Source organism: Capra hircus, chromosome 2 (genome assembly GCF_001704415.2).
Source record: "Capra hircus breed San Clemente chromosome 2, ASM170441v1, whole genome shotgun sequence".
In the NCBI taxonomy this organism is placed as follows: Eukaryota; Metazoa; Chordata; class Mammalia; order Artiodactyla; family Bovidae; genus Capra; species Capra hircus.
In genome coordinates this window covers 36,310,299-36,334,987 of record NC_030809.1, presented here as the reverse complement: position 1 = coordinate 36,334,987, position 24,689 = coordinate 36,310,299, and the positions used below count along the sequence as shown (strand labels likewise).

Genomic DNA, 24,689 nt, shown 5'->3' with positions numbered 1-24,689 from the left:
TATGATAGTCAAGCTATTTGTATATGTAAATAGGTTCCCTGATTTTGTATTTCATATTTGCATTTATTTTCAGCAGTATATAAAGTGACTCTTCTACTTAACCATTTAATCAGCTCAGATTTATAGACACTAAATGGAAACAAAAATAACTCTTTTAGGGGTAGGAATTCTAACAAGACTTTATTATACTTTTTTCTCTTTTGATAATCTCAACTATTTTATGATATCAACACTAGTCCCATTTTCCATATTAAAAAAAATGAATTTAGGACAATTAGTTATTTATCCAAGGATGGACATTTCAAATAGGAAGTGATTAAGTTAAGATTTAAGCTCATTTTTCATCAAAGGCTGTCATGTCTGCCAGGCAAAGTTGGAAGAAATTTACCAGTATCACAGATTGGAGGTGGCAAAATCTATCATTGTGTAGGCAAGAATTACATCAGATATTTATAACATAGTTTCATTTATTATATTTTAAACTAATCCTTGTGTATTATTTCCTAGGGCTCCATCACTGTGGCAAAAAACATTAATACATTTGATTTAATGATCTGGAAAATGTGGTTTCCCTGATGGTTCAGATGGTAAAGAATCTGCCTGCCAATGCAGTAGACCTTGGTTTGATCCTTGTGTCAGGAAGATCCCCTGGAGAAGGAAATGGCAATCCACTCCAGTATTCCTGCCTGGAGAATTCCATGGACAGAGGAGCCTGGCAGGGTACTGTCCATGAAACTGCGAAAGTTGGACACAGCTGAGTGACTAACACACACAAAAGCTTTCAAAACAGTCAGATAATCAATACTGTTTATTGTGTATTTAGGGAACAAGTATTTTTCCTTTGCTTAGCTTTCATTGTCTCATAAAAATGAGACAGAGAGTAGTATAGATAATCTATTCATCCACATTATCAATTTCATATATCTGACAAGTTCAAAACTGAAATATTTAAGGAAAATACAATGGCTTCTGGAAAGAAACAGGATGAAAATCAGATGTCCTGATTTCCAGTGTTGGTTTGGTACTTCAACTACATTTTGACATTGGTCAACATTTAATTCTACTACTTCTCACTATTTGATAAAATGATTTCCAGAATCTATTCCCTCCTTAGAAATGCACATACATATTCAATAAACTCTTATTGTAACAGTATCTTAATAGAATTAAAGTCTATTAGTTCCATTTTAAAGGCATCAATTGCTATACACACAAAGAAGCATGATTATCTGAAGTATTTTATGTACAGAAAATATCTTTCTTTCATAATAATATGAACAAGCATTAATACAATTTAATTCAATGAGGCAAGTAGCAAATAATTTGCCATTCATTATCAACTTTATGAGTTGATTGTGCTCTACAAAGTTTCAAGTCGAATTTTCCTGATAAAACTATTAAATCCTTTATTTGGATGCTGTCTTTATTAAGATATAATTCATATATTATGCAGTTCTTCTATTGAAAGTGCACAATTCAATGCTATTTTAATATATCCACAGACTTGTACAATCATCATCACCATCTCAAACTATTAAATAACTTTTTAAAAGTGATTATACATTTAAACTTTTAATTTTAGTATTTTTTCCTAAATTCATGGAGGGAATTGGTCTTGGTCATCTTTCAAAGAAGAGACATATCACTATTATTGAGATCCTTTGGTTTTTATCCTTCTAATGTAAAATGCAAAAATACAATGTTATCTGAGATTATGAAAACGGTTGTTAAAATAGGGACAATTTATAAGACAGAAGAAAGAACTTCAAAACTACGGTTTTACAAACCCTTGAAAACCTGTTCAGTGAGCAATATAAGGAAATTTGACTCAGGGACAGTACTAAAATTTTTATTTTAGTACTAATGAAGGACAACTGTGATGCATGAAATGGTATGTTAGGTTAAAGTGATTTTATAAGTATATGAAATGCCACACAACGAGGTATATACTAGGGTTTATTGTTGTCAATTTGATTGTTGCAGTATTGTAGATGGAATTTAAAATACTTGATTTAAAATACAGCTTAGGTTATCTTTAGAAAGTGACAAAGCACTTTCAGAAAACCTTTTCAACTAGAAAATACAAAGGTAATTTCTCTATAGGGCTTTGTGCTTGTCTGAAACATAGACATGTGTGTTGTTCCTAATACACAATCAAAGAGCCTCACAATCTAAATGGAAAAAAAATCAAAAGTTATGCAGTCATTCCAGATGAAAATTAATAGGAAAACAAGAGAAAAAAAAATTGTTGACACATATGAGAGGAAGTATTACTTATCATAATGTCCTTCATAAAGAAAATAGAAACATTTTTCAATTTGGAGAGGTATACATTTCTATAATCTATTAAGAATTACCCATATTTATATACTTTAAAAAATATATACACAATAGTCAATATGTCAATATGCATTTTGACCTATCTGTTTACTCAAAATTATTCCTTCTTAAAACAATTCCTTTTTATGTTTTTTTCTTTATGCCACACAAACTCTCCTTAAACGTCTTGGCCAGTACACATATTCTGAAATTTTACCACTCTTTGATTATTTTAATATCTGAACCAATCAATACCTCAAAGCTCATGAGATAAAGATGACATAAGATGCCTTACCCGTCATAGAGGTTACAAGACTCTATGCACGTCCTTCCCCTGCTGAAGCGACGGCATGACAAGCACTGGTCTGGCCCAGGTCCCCAACACCCATCATTTGAACAGAGACGGTTGCACACCATTCCTTCAGCAGCTGAAAAACACCAAAATCAAGGGGAAATAAAACAGAAGCCTGTGTCCAAACTAACCATGTTAATATGAATCTTCCTAAGTAAAGCTGTTTCTAAAGGAGTCGTTGTGAAAGAGATCTGTGGCAGACGTCTGTCTGCCTATCTAGTCACTATGGCTCACTCTATCCTCCGTATTTCCCTAGCGCAGAGCCCCAGTCACTGTATGTAGATAGCACCACTGCATTTTTCATAATGGTGAACAAATGCCTCTTACCTCTATCAGAATTCTAGGGAGGGAGAGTGCCAGAAATTAACATTCCAGTTAAGGTAAGGAACAGAACATATCTGTCTAAAGCCAACCCTTTGCTCCACTGATACAACAAACATTTTGGCTTCAATTTCATATAAGAAATTCATGCAGAAATAGAACAAGTGATAATTATCATAAAACAACAAATATTAAAAGTGGAAAAAATGAATAATTTTGCATTAGTTTGTATTAACTAGAATTTTATGTAAATAGAAATATGCAGTATGTTATCTTTTTTAGGTAATTTCTTTAACTCAGAATAATTACTTTGAGATTCATCCATGTTGTTACATGTATCAATATTTATTCATTTTTATTACTCAGTATATCCCACTGTATGCATATAGAACATTTTTAAACCAGTCACATAATGCTAGACATTTAGATTGTTTCCCACTTGTGGCTATTACAAATTTAGCTACTATGAACATCCATGTGCACATTTGTTTGCACATACACTTTCATTTTATTTATTTATTTATTCATTTTTGGAATGAAATGGGTGGATAATATGGTAGGCAGAGGGTTAATTTTTTTTTAAGAAACTATCAGATAATTTTTCAAAATATTGTAGCATTTTACATTCCCCATACCAACAAATTCAACTTGTGAACTGAAGTTTCCTCACATCTTTACCAATACTTGGTATAGCTAGCCTGTTTAATTTTAGCCTTCCTAATATGTAGTGGAATCTCGTTATGGATTTGATTCACATTTTCTAGATGATTAAAGATATTGAACATCTTTTAATGTGCTTACTTGCTATCTTCTTTGATGAAGTGGCACTGAATTTTCTGCTCATGTTATATTGGATTGATTGTTTTCTTACTATTGAGCATCCAGAGTTCTTTATAGATTCTGCAAATGTTTTCTCCCTGTCTTAGTCTTAACTTTTTATTTACTTATCACTCTTTTAAAAAGTACATATTTTAAAATATTGGTGAAGTGCAACTTATCAATTTTATCTTTTATAAATTGTACTTTGGGCATTATATCTAAAATTTTTTGTCTAAACCAAAGTAACAAAAATTTTGCTCAATATTTCCTTTTAGAAGTTTGATGGGTTTTTGCCCATATAGCCTATTTATAGTGAGTTTGCAAATTATACTGCATTAGTAAGGATTCTGAAGAAAAACAGAATAAATAGGTATATTCATATCTGTATCTACATATTTTATATACTTTGATATAAGAAATTGTTTCACACAGTTATAGAGGCTGTGAAGTCTGTCTGCTGTTTATAAGTTGAAGACCCAGTCAGTTCAGTTCAGTCGCTCAGTCATGTCTGACTCTTTGAGATCCCATGGACTGCAGCACGCCAGGCTTTCCTGTCCATCACCAACTCCCAGAGCTTGCTCAAACTCATGTCCATCGAGTTGGTGATGCCATTGAACCATCTCATCTTCTGTCATCCCCTTTTCCTCCTGCCTTCAATCTTTCCCAGCATCAGGGTCTTTCCCAATGAGTCAGTTCTTCCCATCAGGTAGCCAAAACATTGGAGTTTCAGCTTCAGCATCAGTCCTTCAGGACTGATTTCCTTTAGGATTGACTGGTTGGATCTCCCTGCAGTCCAAGGGACTCTCAAGAGTCTTCTCCAACACTACAGTTCAAAAGCCTAATCAGCTTTCCTTATGGTCCAACTCTCACATCCATACATGACCACTGGAAAAACCATACCTTTGACTAGATGGACCTCTGTTTTCTAGGTTGGTCATAGCTTTTCTTTCAAAGAGCAAGTGTCTTTTAATTTCATGGCTGCAGTCACCATCTACAGCGATTTTGGAGCCCAAGAAAATAAAGTCTGTCACTGTTTCCATTATTTCCCCATCTTTTTGCCATGAGGTGATGGGACCACATACCATGATCTTAGTTTTTTTAATGTTGACTTTTAAGCCAGTGTTTTCACTCTCCTCTTTCACTCTTATCAAGAGGCTCTGAAGACCCTGAAAAGCCTACAATACAGTTTTAGTCTGAGCTTGAGAACCAGAAGCACAGATATTTTAAGTCTCAGTCTAAGGGCAGAAGAAGACTAATGCACCAGTTCAGGAGTCAGGCAGAGAGACTAAGTATGTCCTTTTTAGTCTTAAATGAATTAGAATATACCTATCCACTTCATTTCACTCAGTCCACCAATTCAAATATTAATCTCATCCAGAAACACTCTTCCAAACACATCCACAAATAATGTTTAACTAAATACTTGGGGAAACCATGACTCAGTCAAGTTGACACATAAAATTCACCAACACAGATACTATCTTTTTCTTTTTTTGGCATGTAGATATTCAATTTTTCCAGTACCATTTGTTGAAAATGCAATCCCTTTTCCAGTAAATTATCTTTGCATATTTGTTTAAAATCAGTTGTCCTCATACTTGCAGGTCTATTCATATTTCTTGACTTTTCTATTGATCTATTGATCTATGTCTATTGATCTATCTCTCAGGGTGTATTTTCTCACCTTTAATATATATGTCTTTATGATTGACGTCTATGTACTGTAAGCAGTGTACAGTTGGGTATTGCCTTTTTAATCTGATCTGACAACCTCTGCCTTTAATTAGGGTTGTTGTTGTTCAGTTGCTAAGTTGTGTCCAACTCTTTGAAACTCCATGAACTGCAGCACATCAGGTTTCGCTGTCCTTCATTATCTCCTGGATTCCACTCAAACTCATGTCTGTTGAGTCAGTGATGCCATCCAGGAATTTCATCCTCTGTTGTCCTCTCCTCCTCTCGCCCTCAGTCTTCCCCAGCATCAGAGTCTTTCCCAATAGCCAGCTCTTAAGGTATGTAACAAATTACCTTTACTATGATCATTGTAGTTAAAAATCATCGATTTTACTATTTATCCAAACTATCCTCTTCCCGTTTTTTCTCTTTTTCATGACATATTTTGGAAAATGAAATTCTTTATTCTTTCATTTTATCTCTTTTGCTTTTAGCTTCTGAGCTACATAGATTTTTAATTTGCTATTTTAATGATATAGTTTGTGTTTGCAGTAGACATTAAAATAATTTTAAAAGATAATCTGAAGAAACAGTGACTATACACAGTGTTTTCTTGAAACTTAAAGGAATGTTGTTCTCATAATATTAACTATTTTAGCTAACTTATAAAGTTTGTGGACTTTGCTTAACTGATTCCATGTCTTAAGATAGCATATGTTGTAACTATTCTTCTCATCTTTTGGGAAAATTATTCAAAAATTGAATGATTTGATATTTTACTCAGGAAAGGCTGACAGTTTAGCTGTTGTACTGATTTTAACAAATAGCAAGAGGTCTCTCTTTCTGATTCATTTACAATGCAGAGAAAGAGGGCTCTTTCACTGTATAAAATAAATGTCTGTAGAAAGGAAATCTTAACATAAGTCTCATATCACTGATTCCTAGATGTACAAGTAACTTCCCACTAATTAATAAAGGTATAAGGAATAAGAAAGAGAGTTCAATCAAGCTGACTGAATATAAATGTGTAAAATCAAATTTTATACAACAGATGAAGATTAGAAAGGAGTAAAAGATCAGAGATACTAAAATATTATGATCGAATGCCCATTTTATAAGCATTGAGGCATTTTAAGGTTACTGATAGAGTGTTTCATATTCTGACACATACATACATACATACATTTATATACAAATTTTGTATGTACTTGCTTATGGGATAAATATAATTATCAGAAGAAACCTTAAGGAAAAAAAAATCAATAGCTGTATTATAAAAGCAACTTGCAAAGATAAACAGATTATATTCAAAATCATACTGCAGAATATCATGAATCTCTCCCTTTCCTATCCTTGTAGAAAATATAATCAATGTCTCACATTCTTCGTGTATCAACTCCTGTCCAAGCCTTAAATATGCTTTCAGTTTCTTCCTTTAGGGTGTTGATAAAACCATCAGTACACCTTTGTGCTGCCCATTTCATGATAGTCCATCAATTCCTTGATCTATTTATTTTACCTATTCACATTCATTCTGGGGGGCTTGAAAAAATTACTCTCATTCTTGTCCCTTCTCCTTCGATTTTCTGTTCTCTCCTTTGACATTAGTTAAAGAAGAGAGTATTAGCATCACTCAGACTCCTACCTTCTTTTCTTTACCTACTACTTTTCTTAGTCTGTATTCAGATGCTCAATTTCAGAGCAGCTTTGAATCTGGGAAACAGTAACTATTGGAGCAAAGCAATAATAAGTCAGAAATCATAATAATTACTTTCTTCTCAGACTCTTTCCAAAAGTCACTCTACTGAGTGAAACCTTGGGAAACATCTCCACAAAGCACAGAACAAAAGACCAAGGAAACTACTTTGAAATTCTTAAGAGAAAAGAAGTTTTCAATCAGTACCAAGAATTCAACAGCCCTCTGACCCTCCAGGGTGATAGTCCCAAAGGAAGGCGTAAAAGGTCTTTTCGGTGGCTTGCAGCTTAGCAATGTAGCCATTAGGCAACCTTTAACTTCTTTTTTTTTTGGAAGCTGCAAAAATTTTTTTTCATTATAACATCTGATTTGTATCTGTCTATTAAAATATTGGAGAGATAATAATGTGCTTATTATTTTGACCTTTACAGAGAATATTGGACTTGCTTTCATTAACATAGAGTCAAGCTTAAATAATGGATCTTGCTATGTGTGAAAGTAAATGGATTAGCTCAAAACACTGAAATGAAGTACCTGTCTGCAAGCACAAAGGCAGAAATAATATCTTCTTTTTCACTGTACAAGACCACCTACATATGCTGTTTACACTACCTACCATATGTAGAGGCATGGGTTTGACTTGGAATGTCTTTGGGCAGATACCATTAATCTTTTTTATGAAAGCTGAAAAAGATGATTTAGTTGTCATAGTTCATTTTTTTTTCTGATTGAATCAACATAGATCAAATCCTTACTCTATGACTAGCCATGCAGCCTTGGGCAATTATTTACATATTACTTATCTATAAGTAAATAATAACATCTATCTCTCTGATTAGACATCATATTATTAATATATACTATATATTATAGTATATAATGCAGAGTTTTTAATTTATCTGTGCCCTCAGTAAATGTCCTTAAGAGAAATGTAGAAACATACAAGTATACCCACGTGTTTACTTTTAGAAGTATTTGTTGAGAAACTTCTTAGTTTAGGCTGGACACTGCTAAGAAATGGGGGTATAAAGGACATATGAAATAGCATACATATTGTGTTATGTAGTGCTTACAGCCCAGTTAAGAAGACAGCACTAGATAAATAATTCTATATATATATATGTGTATATATATATATATATATATATATAAGCAATCTCTATCTATCTATCTATATAGAGAGAAAATATAATGATTTTCCTAACTTAATGGGTAGGTGTCATAAGGTCAGCCCACAGAAAGAGGGACAACAATCTGAGATGAGAAGGATAAATGAAAATTATTAAGGCAGAGAGGTCTGGGGAAAATTGGGTTTTACAAATCTAGCCATTACGAGTCTGAGCAGGGAATAGATTAAGCTTTCACAAAACTGACTGGACTTGCACACTGAGTGGAAAAGGAATATCTGATGAGCCACTGAGGTGAACAATGTCCAGAGTATGTAGGCTTTTCTGCCTTGGCAAAAGATCTGTAGGAAATTAATGAAAGGATTTAAGCAGAGAAATTATGAGGCCTCCCTGGTGGCACAGATGGTAAAGAATCTGCTTGCAAAGTAGGAGACATGGGTTTGACCCCTGGGTCAGAAAAATTCCATGTAGAAAGGAATGGGTACCCTCTTAGTATTCACGCCTGGAGCATTCCATGGACAGAGGAAGCTGGAGGGCTACATACAGTCCTTTGGCCCAAAGAGTTGGACATGATTGAGTAACGAACACTTTCTATAATATATCACTTCAAATGCTTTGAAGGGACTGACTTAAAAACTTATTTGAATAGTTGGTGGGAGAGAGAAAATAGTTGAACTGTCCAGAGATAGGCATATTTGACCCAAGCAGGGTCAGTCAGGGTTCTTTCCACAACACAGATGTTGAGAGAGAGAAAGTAGGGCTATTTTACCCATACTCATAATCCTGGAGAATACTCTGGGCAGGGATAAAGATTTTTAGTGACTTCTAAATATTTCTTCTTTAATTGGAGGATGAAGATTTACAATGTCTGTTAGTTTCTGCTGTACACACAATGTGAATCAGCTAAAAGTATACACACACTTCCTCCTTCTTGAGCCAAGCCCCATCCCAACCCTCTAGGTCATCACAGAGCACCGAGCTGAGCTCCCTATGTTATACAGCAGTTTCCCACTAGCTATCCATTGTACACATGGTTCAGTTCAGTCGCTCAGTCATGTCCAACTCTTTGTGACCCCATGAACTGCAGCATGCCAAGCTTCCCTGTCCATCACCAACTGCTGGAGTTTACCCAAACCCATATCCATTGAGTCGGCGATGCCATCCAACCACCTCATCCTCTGTCATCCCCTTCTCCTCCTTCCCTAATCATTCCCAGCATCAGGGTCTTTTCAAATGAGTCGGCTCTTTGCATCAGGTGGACAAAGTATGGGAATTTCAGCTTCAACATCAGTCCTTCCAGTGAACAGCCAGGACTGATCTCTTTTAGGATGGACTGGCTGGATCTCCTTGCAGTCCAAGGAACTCTGAAGAGTCTTCTCCAACACCACAGTTCAAAAGCATCAATTCTTTGGCGCTCAGCTTTCTTTATAGTCCAACTCTCACATCTATACATGACTACTGGAAAAACCAGAGCCTTGACTAGACAGACCTTTGTTGACAAAGTAATGTCTCTGCTTTTTAATACACTGTCTAGGTTGGTCATAACTTTCCTTCCAAGGAGTGAGTGTCTTTTAATTTCATGGCTGCAGTCAATGCTACTAATAAAGAAAGAGAGCTGACCTATTAAGAAAGCAGAATCAGGCAATGTTGAAGAATTGAGTCATGGTAATGTTTAACCCCTGGAGCCATCTGTACCTGAAGGAAGATCCCCCTTGCACTTCCCAGTTCTGTGAGCTGATAAACTCTGTTTTCTTTTCTTTTAATTATGTTTATTTTCATTATATCAAAAGACTTAAAGTTTGCACAATTATGATCATGTTTTATTTTTTACAGATTTACTAAGATAAAGTTTTTAGTCTTCTAACATTGCTTAAATTTAAGGTGTACAATGTGATTAGATACACATATAAGTGTTGATCACAATAAGTTAATATAATATATCCTTCACGTCACATAATTACTATTTTGTTGTTGTGGTGGTGGAAACATAAAATCTCTACTCTCATTGCAACTTTCAAATATAAAATAGAGTTTTGTTGACTATAGTTGCTATGCTGTACCTTAGATCTAGTAGTCATGTATGGATGTAAGAGTTGGTCTATAAAGAAAGCTGAGCACCGAGGAATTAATGCTTTTGAACTGTGGTGTTGGGGAAGACTCTTCAGAGTCAGCAAGGAGATTCAACCAGTCCATCCTAAAGTAAATCAGTCCTAAATATTCATTGGAAGGACTGACACTGAAGCTGAAGCTCCAATACTTTGGGCACCTGATGAGAGGAAGTGACTCATTTGAAAAAACCCTGATGCTGAGAGAGATTGAAGTAGGAGGAGAAGGGGACGACAGAGGATGAAATGGTTGGATGGCATCACCGACTTAATGGACATGAGTTAAGATAAACTCCAGGATTTGGTGATGGACAGGGAAGCCTGGCATGTTGCAATCCATTGGGTCACAAAGAGTCGGACATGACTGAGCACCTGAACTGAACCTTAGATCTCCAGAACTTATAAAGTTTGTACACTTTGATCAGTACCTTACTATTTCCCCTACTCCTCAGATTCTGGCAACCATCATTCTACTCCCTGTTTCTGTGAGTTTAATGGTTTTAGATTCTGCATGAAACTGCTGTCATACAATATTTGTCATTCTCTGTCTAACTTAATCCACTTAATATTGATGTCCTGAAGGTCTACCTATGTTGCCACATATGGAAGGATTTTCTTCTTTTTTATGGCTGAATATGCCACTGTGTGTATATATCAATCTATATACATGCAACATATGCTTTATACAGTCAACTGTTGACAGACACATTGTTTCCATATCTTGGCTATTGTGAATAGTGCTGCAATGAACATGAGGATGCAGAGAAGTGAAATTGCTAGGTATAGTAATTTTATTTTTGATTTTTTGAGGAATTTCTGTACCATTTTCCATCATGACTGCCTCAATTACATTCACTCCAACAGTGTACTAGAGGTCCCTTTTCTCCACACCCTCACCAGCACTTGTTATCTCTTTGCTTTTTGATAGCAGTAATTCTAACAGAAATTGGTGTCTCATTGTGGTTTCAATTTGCATTAACATGTCCCTACCCCCAGGTGGCGCTAGTGGTAAAGAACCTGCCTGCCGATGCAGGATAAGTAAGAAACATGGGTTCTACCCCTGAGTCAGGAATATCCCCTAGAGAAGGAAATGGCAAGCCACTTCAGTATTCTTGTCTGGAGAATCCCATGGACAGAGGAGCCTGGCGGATTACAGTCCATAGGGTCGAAAAATGTCAGACACAACTGAAGTGACTTACACACACTGATTAGTGACGTTGAGTGTTGAGCACCTTTTCATGACTTGTTGCTATTTGCATGTCTTCTTTAGAGAAACATCTGTTCACATTCTCTGCACATTTTCACACCAGATTGTTTGTTATTCAGTTTTTTAGTTCTTTATATACTTTTATATATGCTTGTATTAAGGCCTTATCAGATACATGACTTGCAAATATTTTCTCCAATTAGACAGTTTGGCTTTACATTTTGTTGATTGCTTTTGTTGTTCTTTTGGCTATGCATAAACTTTTTAGTTTGATGGAGTCCCACTTATTTTTGCTTTTGTTGATTCTGCTTTCAGTGTCATATCCATAAAGTCATTACCAAAACCAGTGTCAAGGAACCTACAATCTTCAGTGTTTCTTCTAGGAATATTGTGGTTTGGGGCTTATGTTTAAGTCCTTAATCTTTTTTGAGTTCATTTTTGTGAGTAGTATAATATAGGGGTGCAATTTCTTTCTTTTGCATGTGATTGTCATTATTTTCCCATCTTAATTTACTGATCAATTATCCTTTTCTTATTGAATATTCTTGTCATCTTTATTAAATATTAGTTAAACTTACATGTGGTTTTATTTCTGGACTCTTGATTCTGTTCCACTGATCTATATGTCTGTTTTCATGCCAGGAGCATAGTTTTAATCATTATGGCTTCTAAACAAATGTTTCATTATTTATCTATTTACCAAAAAGTATGTATTATTTTATATATGTCTATTGTTTTATATTCTACTGATGATAAAAATACTATTATAATTAGAAAAATTAAATTATTTCCATTTTTAAAAGTATTGAATATGGCTTCTCTCTTTATGTTGGGTTTCTGTGCATTCATGCAAATAATTTTTAAAATGGAGATGGATCAGTTCAAATGTAACTAGATTATGAAAGTTTGGTTAATATTTATGTCTTCATTGTTTATATTCTAGTGTTAAAATCTTTATGCTTAATTATTTACAGAAACCTCAAATATTATTATATACTTAGTCTAAATCTCCTTCCAACTAGCACTGGTTTGTCCCAAAACCGTAAAAATAAAGGAGGCAAAAAAATGTTCCAACTTTTCATACCCTGGTGTTTCTCTCCATCTCGTCAAACCATAAAGTCTACTTTGAAATTTTTGACTTTAAAGATTAAGACTGCTCAAGTTATACACTATACAGATGAGGTGAAGTTTTTCTTTTATTGTCATTACTGTTTTAAGTCATGTTGAACTAAAAGAATAACTTAAAGATCAAGACTGTTTTTCTTCCTTTTAAGCTACCAAGCTGATATATAGATTTAGGTGAGCGTATGTTATGGTGATGGTAGGTATGTGCATTTATCTGTGTGCATGCTGTGTATGAGTTCTAGGGTAGTGTACAGGTATGTATATGTGCTGTGTGAGTATATAAATACATACCTTATGCTGTATGTCTGTGTATCCGGCTTGTAATGAATATGTGCTTGTGTGTATCTCGTGTGTGGTATACTAAGAAAGAATGTTTAAAAACGCAGTATCTACAATTTAAAATGAAACAATATTTAAGTTTACCCACTTGCAGATACTTAAAGCTCAACATTCAGAAAACTAAGATCATGGCATCTGGTCCCATCACTTCATGGCAAATAGATGGGGAAACAGTGGAAACAGTGTCAGACTTTATTTTGGGGGGCTCCAAAATCACTGCAGATGGTGATTGCAGCCATGAAATGAAAAGATGCTTACTGCTTGGAAGAAAAGTTATGACCAACCTAGGTAGCATATTAAAAAGCAGAGACCTTACTTTGCCAACAGAAGTCCGTCTAGTAAAGGCTATGGTTTTTCCAGTGGTCATGTATGGATGTGAGAGTTGGACTGTGAAGAAAGCTGAGTGCCGAAGAATTGATGCTTTTGAAACAGTTGTGTTGGAGAAGACTCTTGAGTGTCCCTTGGACTGCAAGGAGATCCAACCAGTCCATCCTAAAGGAGATCAGTCCTGGCTGTTCACTAGAAGGACTGATGTTGAAGCTGAAACTCCAATACTTCGGCCACCTCATGTGAAGAGTTGACTCATTGGAAAAGACTCTGATGCTGGGAGGGATTGAGGGCAGGAGGAGAAGGGGACGACAGAGGATGAGATGGCTGGATGGCATCACCGACTCGATGGGCAAGAGTTTGCATAAACTCTGGGAGTTGGTGATAGACAGGGAGGCCTGGCGTGCTGCAATTCATGGGGTCACAAAGAGTCAGCTACGACTAATAGACTGAACTGAACTGAATTTAACTGAACTTGTAGATAATACTGTGGGTAATAAAATGGTCTCAGTCCCATTGCAGGCTCAGTGTAAACATCAGCAATACCTCTGAGATAAATTTTATAGGATAATTACATTTCTAAGAACGCTGGATCCAATGTACTATGAGACCGAAGCCCAAATTTTGATACATGGATTTCATGCAAACATTTTTCACTCTAAGATGTTAAAAATGAAAAATAAAATGCTTAATTTTATTTATAGCACCACAAAGCTGCTTTCTTCAAACTGTTTCATTTCTTCCTCAAACTGTTAAGTCAACTATAACTCTACAGAACAATAAAATATGTTCATGGTTTTAAAAGTGGCTAAATGTCCAAGAGATATAATGCTGAAAGCTGAAGAACATGTTAAATTTTAGGTTACTATTATTAATCTTCTTTTGGTTGTTTGGAAATTTTAGAAGTCTTAAAGAAATAAGGAATAATTGCATAAATTTTTCCTATCTTGCTTTTTTATAGCTAGTTGCTTTCTGCATTTTCTTTTCCCATTTGTTTTTTACTCAGGTTTACAAAATGTAAAAGAAAGGACTTGAAAAATGATTAAATGAGTCAAAGAAGAATAATGTTTTTCTCTGATTCTTTTATTTTTTTCTTGAGGTTTTCTTTTCATGGTTAAATCTTACTTTTGAAAGCTAGTAATACTATTGTTTTATTTTCATTTTGTTTTGTTTTTTCAAAAACAAAATTTTCAAACAGTGTACTAAAATTTTTTTCAAAAGCAAAAATTTCAAACAGTGTACAAAGAATTTCAAAGTGAGAGAAAATGAGAGTATAATTCTGACTTAGAGAAATATTTATGTTAGTGTTGAAAAATATTCTATCTCACTTCCATGGATAATCTATTTTGTCTGGGGCATGTACAAAAACATACAGTAATGTGGGATAAAAAAAATTAGGTATTACAGAAAAAAAGAGCAAGGATTCTGTCAGGAATCAGAAATATATAAAACCAAGGAAACAATCTAGGCTCAATATAAGGATAAATCTCATTCAATGTGGATATGCATATTTTGATATATAATATGATTTTATATTTGTTGATTCTATGAGGAACAGAAGAATATATAAGAACTTAAGTTCACTCAAAACAAGAATTACATGTTGAAATCATGTTGAAGTAGATCTATTTTCTCTGGAAAATATATTTAAGGATCCAAGAGAACTAAAGTGTGAATTCCTCACAAATTATGTTATGTTTTGTAAAAATTGCTAATCTAAACTGGCTTAAACCCTTTCTGGAACAAGGTGGGATACAGATAAATAATCAATTGACCACATAACCTGGTAAATTTAAGTCATGTTAACTTCTTCAGAGTTTACATTTTCTTAATGTGTCCTGTACTATTCATTAGGATGCTTAATGAACTGAATTATTATGTATGTATACCCTTGTGATTGTTATGATGTTGAGATCAAAGAAGCAAGAAGACTTCCTAACAGAAAAATAAGGAATGAAACTTTTAAAAAGCACTGATCTATCATGACCTCAATAAGAACATGCATTTGTTAACAGATCATTTGAATTCTAAGTATTTTTATTTTATATTTATCATAAGTAAATTAGTACTATATTCATAGTGTGTCACCTATAGGATGTAGAAGAAAGTATTACTAAGAAGAAAAACAGGGAAGAATTAAGTATTAATCATTAGAATATCAAAGTATAAGATGGGAATGGCTTCATTATGTACTCATGAAAACACTATTTGCTTCTGTGTGACCAAAAAATGATGGAAAAAATAATATTTAGTAAAATAAAAGAAAGAAAACTCCATGACTATAAAAACAAATTTATGAAATGAACTTATTTCTTGAATGACAAACTTTTAGAAGAGCATTTTTACACATTTCAAAAGAAAATGTCCTTTTATCCCCACCACCTCTAAATGGCAAATATTTTGCTTTTCTATGTCACCAAATTCATTGAAACAAAAAGTAAACAGAAAATTTAAGAGTGGATTTCCACAAATTGATTGAAATTGAGGAAGTACCGGGGATGCCTATTAAATATTTAGATTCCCAGTTTCCACTTACACCTGTTGAATCTAAATCTCTACAGGAGGTTCTTAAGATTAGGCAAGATTTGAGAACATGAAATACATAATGAAAACATGCAATATGTTATAAAAGTCACCCATTTGATTGTTTTATACCAACCTTTTTTAAGTGTTGAGGAAAAAAGGACAATCCTGATCTATCATTTTTAATTGTTTTATACAATGTAGAATATTAAAAAAATGTTTAAAGTTTCTAGGTTTTATTGTCTGGGTAATGTACTTACTACAGTTTTCAGCTTTCCTATTGTCCCGAATCACTATCCTTTGGTTGACTGTGCTGAACAGTGTTGTCCAGTTAATGGTATGATAATAGCACAGATTGCTGTTGTCAGTGATATAGATGTTCCCCGCACTGATTTCTTTCAAGGACTGGAATTGTAGAGAAGTGATGCCCTGTTGCTTGAGGATAAGCAAGGAAAGGCCACTAAAGGGAGAGGAGGGGAAAAAAATGAAACAATAGTAATTGTTTTCTGGCCATGACATGCATTATTCAAGTAAAATATGGTTGTCATATCTTATTCCCAAAAGAATGTTAATAGAGCATAAAAAAGATTAAATAAATGAACCTGTAATCCGAACATTATTTCTTTACAACGCTATACACTGACACTTTCAAAAGTAATCATTTGACCCACCTCTCAAAAAAGCCCATCTTTTAGAAATATGAATATCAGTGATATCTCTATTTCCGTCTACATATGTACCACTGACATATCTACTCACTGCCTTTCTCAATCTAAATTCATCAAGAATGAAATCCTGGATTAAGACTAAATAATTAAATACATGTTGATAGGTGATTGTTCACCTATCCAAAATAAGATATTAATTCTACTCTATTAAATAAATTTAGACACACTTTCAGAGGGTACATATCACAGGACATGACTATGGATATTTAGCTTTAATTTATACCTCAGAAACCAAAATATAATTATAATAGTTGAAAAATATATACAGAGAGAAGATGTCAAAAATTAAAGAGAAGAATAAAATTAAACTAAAACTTTAAAAAAATGCTCAGAAGACTTGGATAAATGAGAAAGCATTTCTAAAAGTTAAGTAACAACTACACTGTGGAAACAAATTATCATCTCAAGTATGCTGTTTTCATTTCAACATGGTCAACTTTGTAATTAAATTCTTTCTTCATTCTCTAAAGAATAACTGTTTCCCAAATCTCAATCAACTTATGAGTATTATTTTATATTTCAGAGATCAAAGCTGTCCCCTTTTGCTTCCTTATAAATCTAAACTTGCTTTACTTTTATATACTCAGATTTTTTGCATGTATTTTATATATATAAATGCAAGATGAACAATAATACACATTTATATAATGTGTGTGTATACCAAACTGGGATGTAATTCGCCCTCTCAATTCTTTCTTCCCATCATGACCACCCGTAATTGTTGATTACAATTATGTTCACGATGAGCATAACAATGCTTTGACTGAGATTTATAATATTTTATTCAATGGATAGTAAAAATTGGTTCCATAGAGCACTATCCTTTTTTATTACATTTATATTTTAGAACCTCTTATGGATATATCTATTTAATTCAATGGACTTTCTGTGAACTATAATTATAGAATATTTGATGACAGTATTGATTTTTGACATCTTTGAGATTTAAGTAGAAAAATTAAGTCTAAGTCACCTTATATAAATCACCGTTTAACTGTTCATAAACAACAATTTCATGCAGACAAATTCCAAAGTAAAATAAAAGCAGTTGCTTAATAAATAAAACATATTTTTATTATATGAATAAATATACTGACATTAGAACTTTAGAACAATAAAAACTTCTGAGCCCTGATTTTCTGTCCATTATTAACCAGTACAGCATATAGGGTGGTGAACCAATTTCTAAAACATCAGTGCTATGATGCTTTGTCCAAATGATAGATTCAGACACCAAATGAGAACTTCCTGGTAAAATAGCATTTGTATCCCATACACTGACACCATTACCAAGTTACTCAACTCTATCTTTTAATTATGATAAAATATGATTGAAAAGAAGTTACTGTTTTATGTTTCACATCATGTACTCCATACCTGCCAAACACTAAAATTACTTTAATATTACATATACACCTACCTATAGAGTACTCTTCCACCAATGGTTACCAAGTTAGAAAAAACACTGAAGTCGGTCATGTTTGGAGGCCATGACTGTATGTTCAAGAAACCTACAAAACATAGATATAACAAAAATTCAGAATGTCATTGTCTTAGTAACAGTGTTTAATTTTAATTATTCTGGAGATATGATGAAAATGGAAGGCAAGAAAAGGACAAAATTATTCCCATTTTTGAACCATTCTATCTCATGTTTTTTCTTCCAAGATTCAATGTCTTACCCAAAGTTTCTCAACTGCAATCCTCAATAGATAATGAATGTCAAAATAATGAGCATGAAGAATGAGTGTTTTTCAGACACACAGAATCATATCACTGTATAGTATAAAGATTTAAATGATTCTTAATTGGATTCATTCTTCTAAAAGCAAAGATATTTAGTCTAACTAGCTACATAGAAAAATATTGCTTCAATTTTCCTAAAATCTTTTGCCATCTTCTCTGTACATTTACAACATCAGCTGTCTGTCTTGCATCCTGACATTTATGTTTATACCTAACCCTCCTCACTTGATTTTACGTTCTTTGATAGCAAGCTCATTCCTAATTCATGTCTATAGTCCCCATATCATCCATTCTGACAGTGCTGAAAACATCCGGTGCTCAAAAAACATGTGCTAAATGAATCCTACCTGTACTTTCAACAGTACTTTCAACTGTACTTTCAACAGTACTTGTGAAAACTAAATAGGAAAAAAAAACCAACCAACCAACCATGGGTTCAAAGTCCCACTGACATTTTCAAAAACAGTAACACCAAAATTTCAAGGGTGTTTTATTTTTCTAGTTCTACAGTTTTCAAAACGTACACAAATGCTAAGGAATTAAGACACTCATCATTTTAAATAATGCTTTTTTTAAAACTAGAATTTGCTTCGAAAAGTTCCAATACTATGTAATAATTTCAACAAAACACTAAAATTCCCCATAGTTCATAGCACAACAAACTCACACAAAAAATTACCTGTTATCTCTCGGACTGTCCGAAAGACATTCAGTTTCTCTGGGTCTATGGCTTCAATTGCATTGTAAGGGTCCCTAGAAAATCAATAAAAAAATGAAGTCAAATTTAAAAATAGATAAAGGAGTGAAAAATATGATAAATGTGTCAGCAATTATTCCATTCAAATTGAACTTTAGCAATAAGAAGGTTGTTGTTGTTTAGTCCCTCAGCTGTGTCCTGTAAGGAGATCCAACCACTCCATTCTGAAGGAGATCAACCCTGGGATTTCTTTGGAAGGAATGATGCTAAAGCTGAAACGCCAGTACTTTGGACACCTCATGCGAAGACTTGACTCATTGCAAAAGACTCTGATGCTGGGAGGGATTGGGGGCAGGAGGAGAAGGGGATGACAGAGGATGAGATGGCTGGATGGCATCACTGAATCGATGGATGTGAGTCTGAGTGAACTCTGGGAGATGGTGATGGACAGGGAGGCCTGGCGTGCTGCAATTCATGGGGTCGCAAAGAGTCGGACATGACTGAGTGACTGAACTGAACTGAACTGAAGCTGTGTCCAACTCTTTTGTGACACCAGGGACTGTAGCCCACCATGCTCTTCTGTCCATGGGATTTCCCAGGCAAGAATACTGGAGTGGGTTGCCATTTCTTTGTCCAGGGGAACTTCTTAACCCAGGGATTGAACCCTCTTTTCCTGCATTGGCAGATGGATTCTATTCCACTGAGCGACCAGCAAAGTCCAATAGGAAGTTTAGCAATGTTTTATCCAGACTTTTCTATGCAAGATGTGGAAGGGGATCAAAATGCACTTTGAGGACATTTTTAGGACACAATATAAATTTTTGATTGAAGGCTATTCTAGATCCAGAGGAATGGTTAAATTTGACTCTCCTAAAGAAATCTCCACATATAGCAATTTCATTTATTAACCATTTTATTTTGCCTTTAAAAGTCTATTCTCAACTGGGAAAATATACTCTGCAAATAAATTATGTTATAGTGAGAATAACTAACTTTTGGGCTTCTCAAAGCATACTAAACTGCTAACAGAACTTGTAATTTCATAAGAAGGATAAAACCAAATACAGAATGTAAACATTTTTTTCTATATCTTCACATTGATTATGAGTGCAGTCTTGCTCCTATCTGATTTATTTATGTTTACCTTCATGGGACAGGAGCTATTAGCTTCCATCTATATGAATTATAGTAACATTTGAAAATAAAATTTACCATAATACTCAAAAAGTGTTGTGTATTTTGTGGAGTTTTAAAAATACCATCTCTTAATGCATACATATGTTTTTAAATAAAGGTTATTGATACATAATTGCCTTGTCTTTCCAAAATAAATATAAAATACCTTTAATATTAAATAGTTGATGGATTTCTTTTAGAAGTTTTCATCTTAGGAAAATATTTTTCATTTAAACATGTTGAACATGCATACTTAAATATTAAGCCAAATATAAACATAACATTCAACATTTCTCAGTAATTCAAGCACTACCTTCAATTTTCTTAAGTAACATATAGTAAATTTTTTTAGGTTTTATTACTTTAAAAGGTGTTCTATGCTATTCTGGTCAAGTAAAAACCTCATACTAACACATACTCTTCAGAGAAAAATTAAATTCCATATATTGGTCATTTCTTCAAGAAAGATCAAACTTCTAGAATCAACAAATGAGGCTTTTTAGAAGTTTGTATCCATCTTTAGCAATCAGCTGAATTTGGGATATCTGTTGTTTTAGCAGTATCTGAGAACCCTCTTTTTCATATAGGAATATAACCTAGGATACATGATCCATTGGAGGCTATCAGTCAAGGTGTTCTGCAATCCTCTGACAAATAGATAGGCCTGTCTTCCAAGAATCTGAGTCTGAATCCACTGGCTTTTATTTATCCAGTCATTAGAGCCTTTGGAAATTCAGTATTAGTTCAGCAGCCTTGATCTCTGAAACTGCCTTGTACTGACTCTCTTAGCTTGGTTCATAAACATGTTCATTTATACTGTGAACAATCCCATATCTTTTAAAAGTAAAAAAAGAAAAAAAAAACTTTGCTTGATGAAATTACTACTTCCAAGTAAAAAAATCAAGAAGTATAATCTATATACTGTACTATTAGTTTAACATGGCATGTTATAAAAGGCTTGGAAACACTATAAATGAGTGACTCTGTAATTCACACATAAACAATTAAGAGTTTCCTTAAAGAGACATGAATACATTTCAAAAGCTTAAAGCCTAATTCAAATATTCTGGCAAACTTGCTCTATTTGAAAATGAAGATATATGGAATGAATATATATGCTTCTGGTGAATATGGGGCCACAAAATTATTGTGTGGGAAAACTCATAGGCAGGGGAAATGCCAGCTCTGCAGTAGTAGAATGAGCTTTCTACATTTGTTTTTGCTGTAAAGCAATACATAGAACAGCTCTAGTAATATAATCAAATATTCTCGCTTTACTGAGAAACACTCAAAGTTCAGGGCAAACATGCAATAGTGGGGTGAGTCCAAACTTTTACTGAGAACACCTACAGGTTGCCAGGATTGAAATAAATTCTAGACTGTTCACATGAAACCCAATGGACCACAGAAATTTTATATACTTAATTTAGAGATTCAGGACTCTCATAAAATAAGTTGACAGAATCCCACTTACCGACTTTAAAGTAACCTTAGGGAGTTCTATCAAGTCACTTGAAATCCATGATATTTTAAAATTGAGAACTTTCCTAGCTAATGTAGGGTCATGAAAATGAACGCTATGTCCTTGTGAGTGTGTTTGGTGACCCAATAAAGCTCAGAATAAAGGGAGAGAAGCATATTTTCACAGTTCCATTGAAATCACATTATTTTTTCCACCAAACTCATAATCTGTTTCCCATTATCTATCATCATTACAGTCTATCATCTAAGCACTTTCTTTTTAGTGTTAGATCGTGACACAGCATGGGTATGCTTATTTGGTGAGCATTTTATTGCTCTCAGCATACGCACATGAGCATTGTTAGACATGACAAAACATGAAAGGAGATCCTATGGTAACCCTGAACACTGAATTTTGCCTGCAGTTTCCATTCTAAATAAGAAAATAACAGTGTCTACTTTATTTCTAGCAAGGGTGGTATTGTGCTATAAAGTGAATATTTCCTTGAACTCTTTCATGCATTAACTTTTTAATGACAACGTCACAGTAAATTTGTTTTTAGCAGAAAATTTGATTTTGAAATGTATAATCTCATTTAATTACATATTTTTCCTTTCCATTAGTTTAAAGAAGTACTCTAGCTATTTTAATCAAATGATTCAACCTATCAAAATCTAGTTAGTAGAAGACTGCAGTAAATGAGAATTAAGTGGAATAAACCATTTTGTTAATTTACTAAAAGCTTTCTGTTTATAATGGCTCATATTATTCACCTTCAAAATCTGTCTATACACACACACATTACATACATAATACACATGTGCCTATACATAACTATCTGAGATCTACTCAATTAACTTTATGTTAACGCCTTCCTAAGATGAAAGAGAAAGGCTTCAGAACATGTTTCATGTTGTCAAGAGACTAGGAAGGAGGAACATATCATCTTTTATATATATATTTGCCCTGGAAATAACTTATATATTATGTTTGAGACACAATAATATTAATTATAATGTTACATTTACTTGCTATAATTAAAGATAAATCATAATCTTCTGAGGTAGGGAGTATGATTTGTCATAAAGTAAGTATTGGCAGAGAGATAAATTTGACTTTATTCAGTTTCCAATAGTCTGTGAAATAATATCTGTTACACTATATGCTGTGCTAAAAACTAGATACTAGATATAGTCACTGAGATTTGCTTTCGAACTGCCTTTTTCTCTAAATGTTTTAAATTTTCTTTAATTCTGGGTGGGGGGCTTTACTGTTGTTTGTTTTTTTTTTTTTAAGTTTTATTTGTGTTACTTTTCATTGTCTTTCTCCTCTTTTCCTCCTCCTCTTTTCCTCCTTTTTCCACCTTTTTCTTTCTTTTTTATACCATTTATTAAGATTTACTCTATTCTAGGTATTGGACTAAACACTTAAAAATTTATACATATATTTGCTTTGAATCCCCACTACACCCAGAGGAGGTAGTTATTTATTTTTAATCCAGTTCTCAACTCCATATGGGAGGACACTGAGTGTTTGGCATGGAAACCACACAGCTCAATGCAGATTGTCCACGGTAGAGACTCAAATCAAACTCCAGTCTAGTCTGGATCAAGTTAATCAAGTAGAACATTTGACTCTTATTTTTAAGAGAAACTTGGCTTACCTTTCTATTTCTAATTCACGTGAGTTGATTTTTGTCATTTTTCATTTAGTGTCTCCTTGAAAGTCTGGATTGGTCTGATGTTTTATAATAATTCTGCTCATACTTGTGAATGTATGGTCATTTGGGACATCCGTCAAGAGGTTTCAGTTATGACTGAGATTGAGGGACACTAAAGGATTTAGTAATAATCCCAAGACAAGTTAAATACCTTTCAAAGCAAAGGATTGCTTTCTGTCTTGAACCACCTTAAAATGCTCCACCTGGTTTAGAAGCTCATGTGTACAAACTTCATAGTGTGTTATATTTTGTGTATAATTCTGTAGGAATGTTGCCTCTATTCATACAACAATATTCCAGTGTTCATCTGTTTCTTTGCACTTTATTTTCCCATACCTCATGCACAAAGTGACTTCTAATCTTCCCTCCTATGAATCCAAACTTTTATGACAAAAAGTAGCTGATCATTTTCCTATCAATACATATTTTATTAAATATTACTTTTCAAAATTCTTCTTTAAACTAAAATTATAATGACTTTATAAAACTATGTTTATAGGTAGAGTACATAATCTATGACTTTTATTTCAAAATTAAGAATGAATTTAAATTGAAATTTTAAATTAATATTTTAAAATGAATTCAATTTTATTTCAAAATTTATTATAAAAATGATGGATGTTGGGCCTGATTGTAATGAAAACCACTTGTCTAAAGCAGTTCATGAGACTATGTTTTTAAATCTTTCCCCATGCAGATGGACTTGAGGCCCGTTCATTTATTATTAATATATCCATGTGGAAGCAGTCAATGTGAATTGGTGCCCTGTGTCTTCTTATTTCTCAGAAGACACTGTTAACATAATATGATCTTTCATGCACAGTGATATTTGGTTTTACAAAATACCAAAAATGTAGATATTTGTTTTACTAAATGATATACATATGTTAAATTATACAGATGAACTTAAATATTGTCCCAGGCCTCTTACCCAGTGGAGCCAAGAAGGCAAATATAACAATGTAAATGGATATAGAGGGCCAGTGGGAACTATGGTGAATCAATTGAATGTGTCCCATCTCAAAATGACTAGTACCACCCAGCTCCAACAGATTGTTGCCACGCAAGAATAGAGTAATCATGTGCATGTTTTTTAAAGAGGTTTAAAATCTGGACCTTATTTAAAAAATAAAAAGAAACCAAACAACAACAACAGCAACAAGAAACACCCCTTGGTATTTCTGGCATAGATCTATACTAAAAGTTACATTTTAAAGTAAAGAAATGCT

At 33.6% G+C, this 24,689-nt stretch overlaps 1 protein-coding gene across 4 annotated transcripts in view; it reads right to left on the bottom strand.

Moving 5' to 3' along the window:
• Positions 1-24,689, bottom strand: part of ERBB4 (erb-b2 receptor tyrosine kinase 4) — a 1,297,156-nt gene that overhangs the window by 307,363 nt on the left and 965,104 nt on the right. For all 4 annotated transcript variants that reach the window (XM_005676493.3, XM_005676495.3, XM_005676492.3 and 1 more), the window contains exons 10-13: positions 19,085-19,158; positions 18,080-18,170; positions 16,192-16,391; positions 2,615-2,747 (exon numbers count right to left, since the gene is read on the bottom strand). In XM_005676493.3, the coding sequence (XP_005676550.2) occupies positions 2,615-2,747; positions 16,192-16,391; positions 18,080-18,170; positions 19,085-19,158 (498 nt within the window). The remainder of the gene's footprint in view (positions 1-2,614; positions 2,748-16,191; positions 16,392-18,079; positions 18,171-19,084; positions 19,159-24,689) is intronic.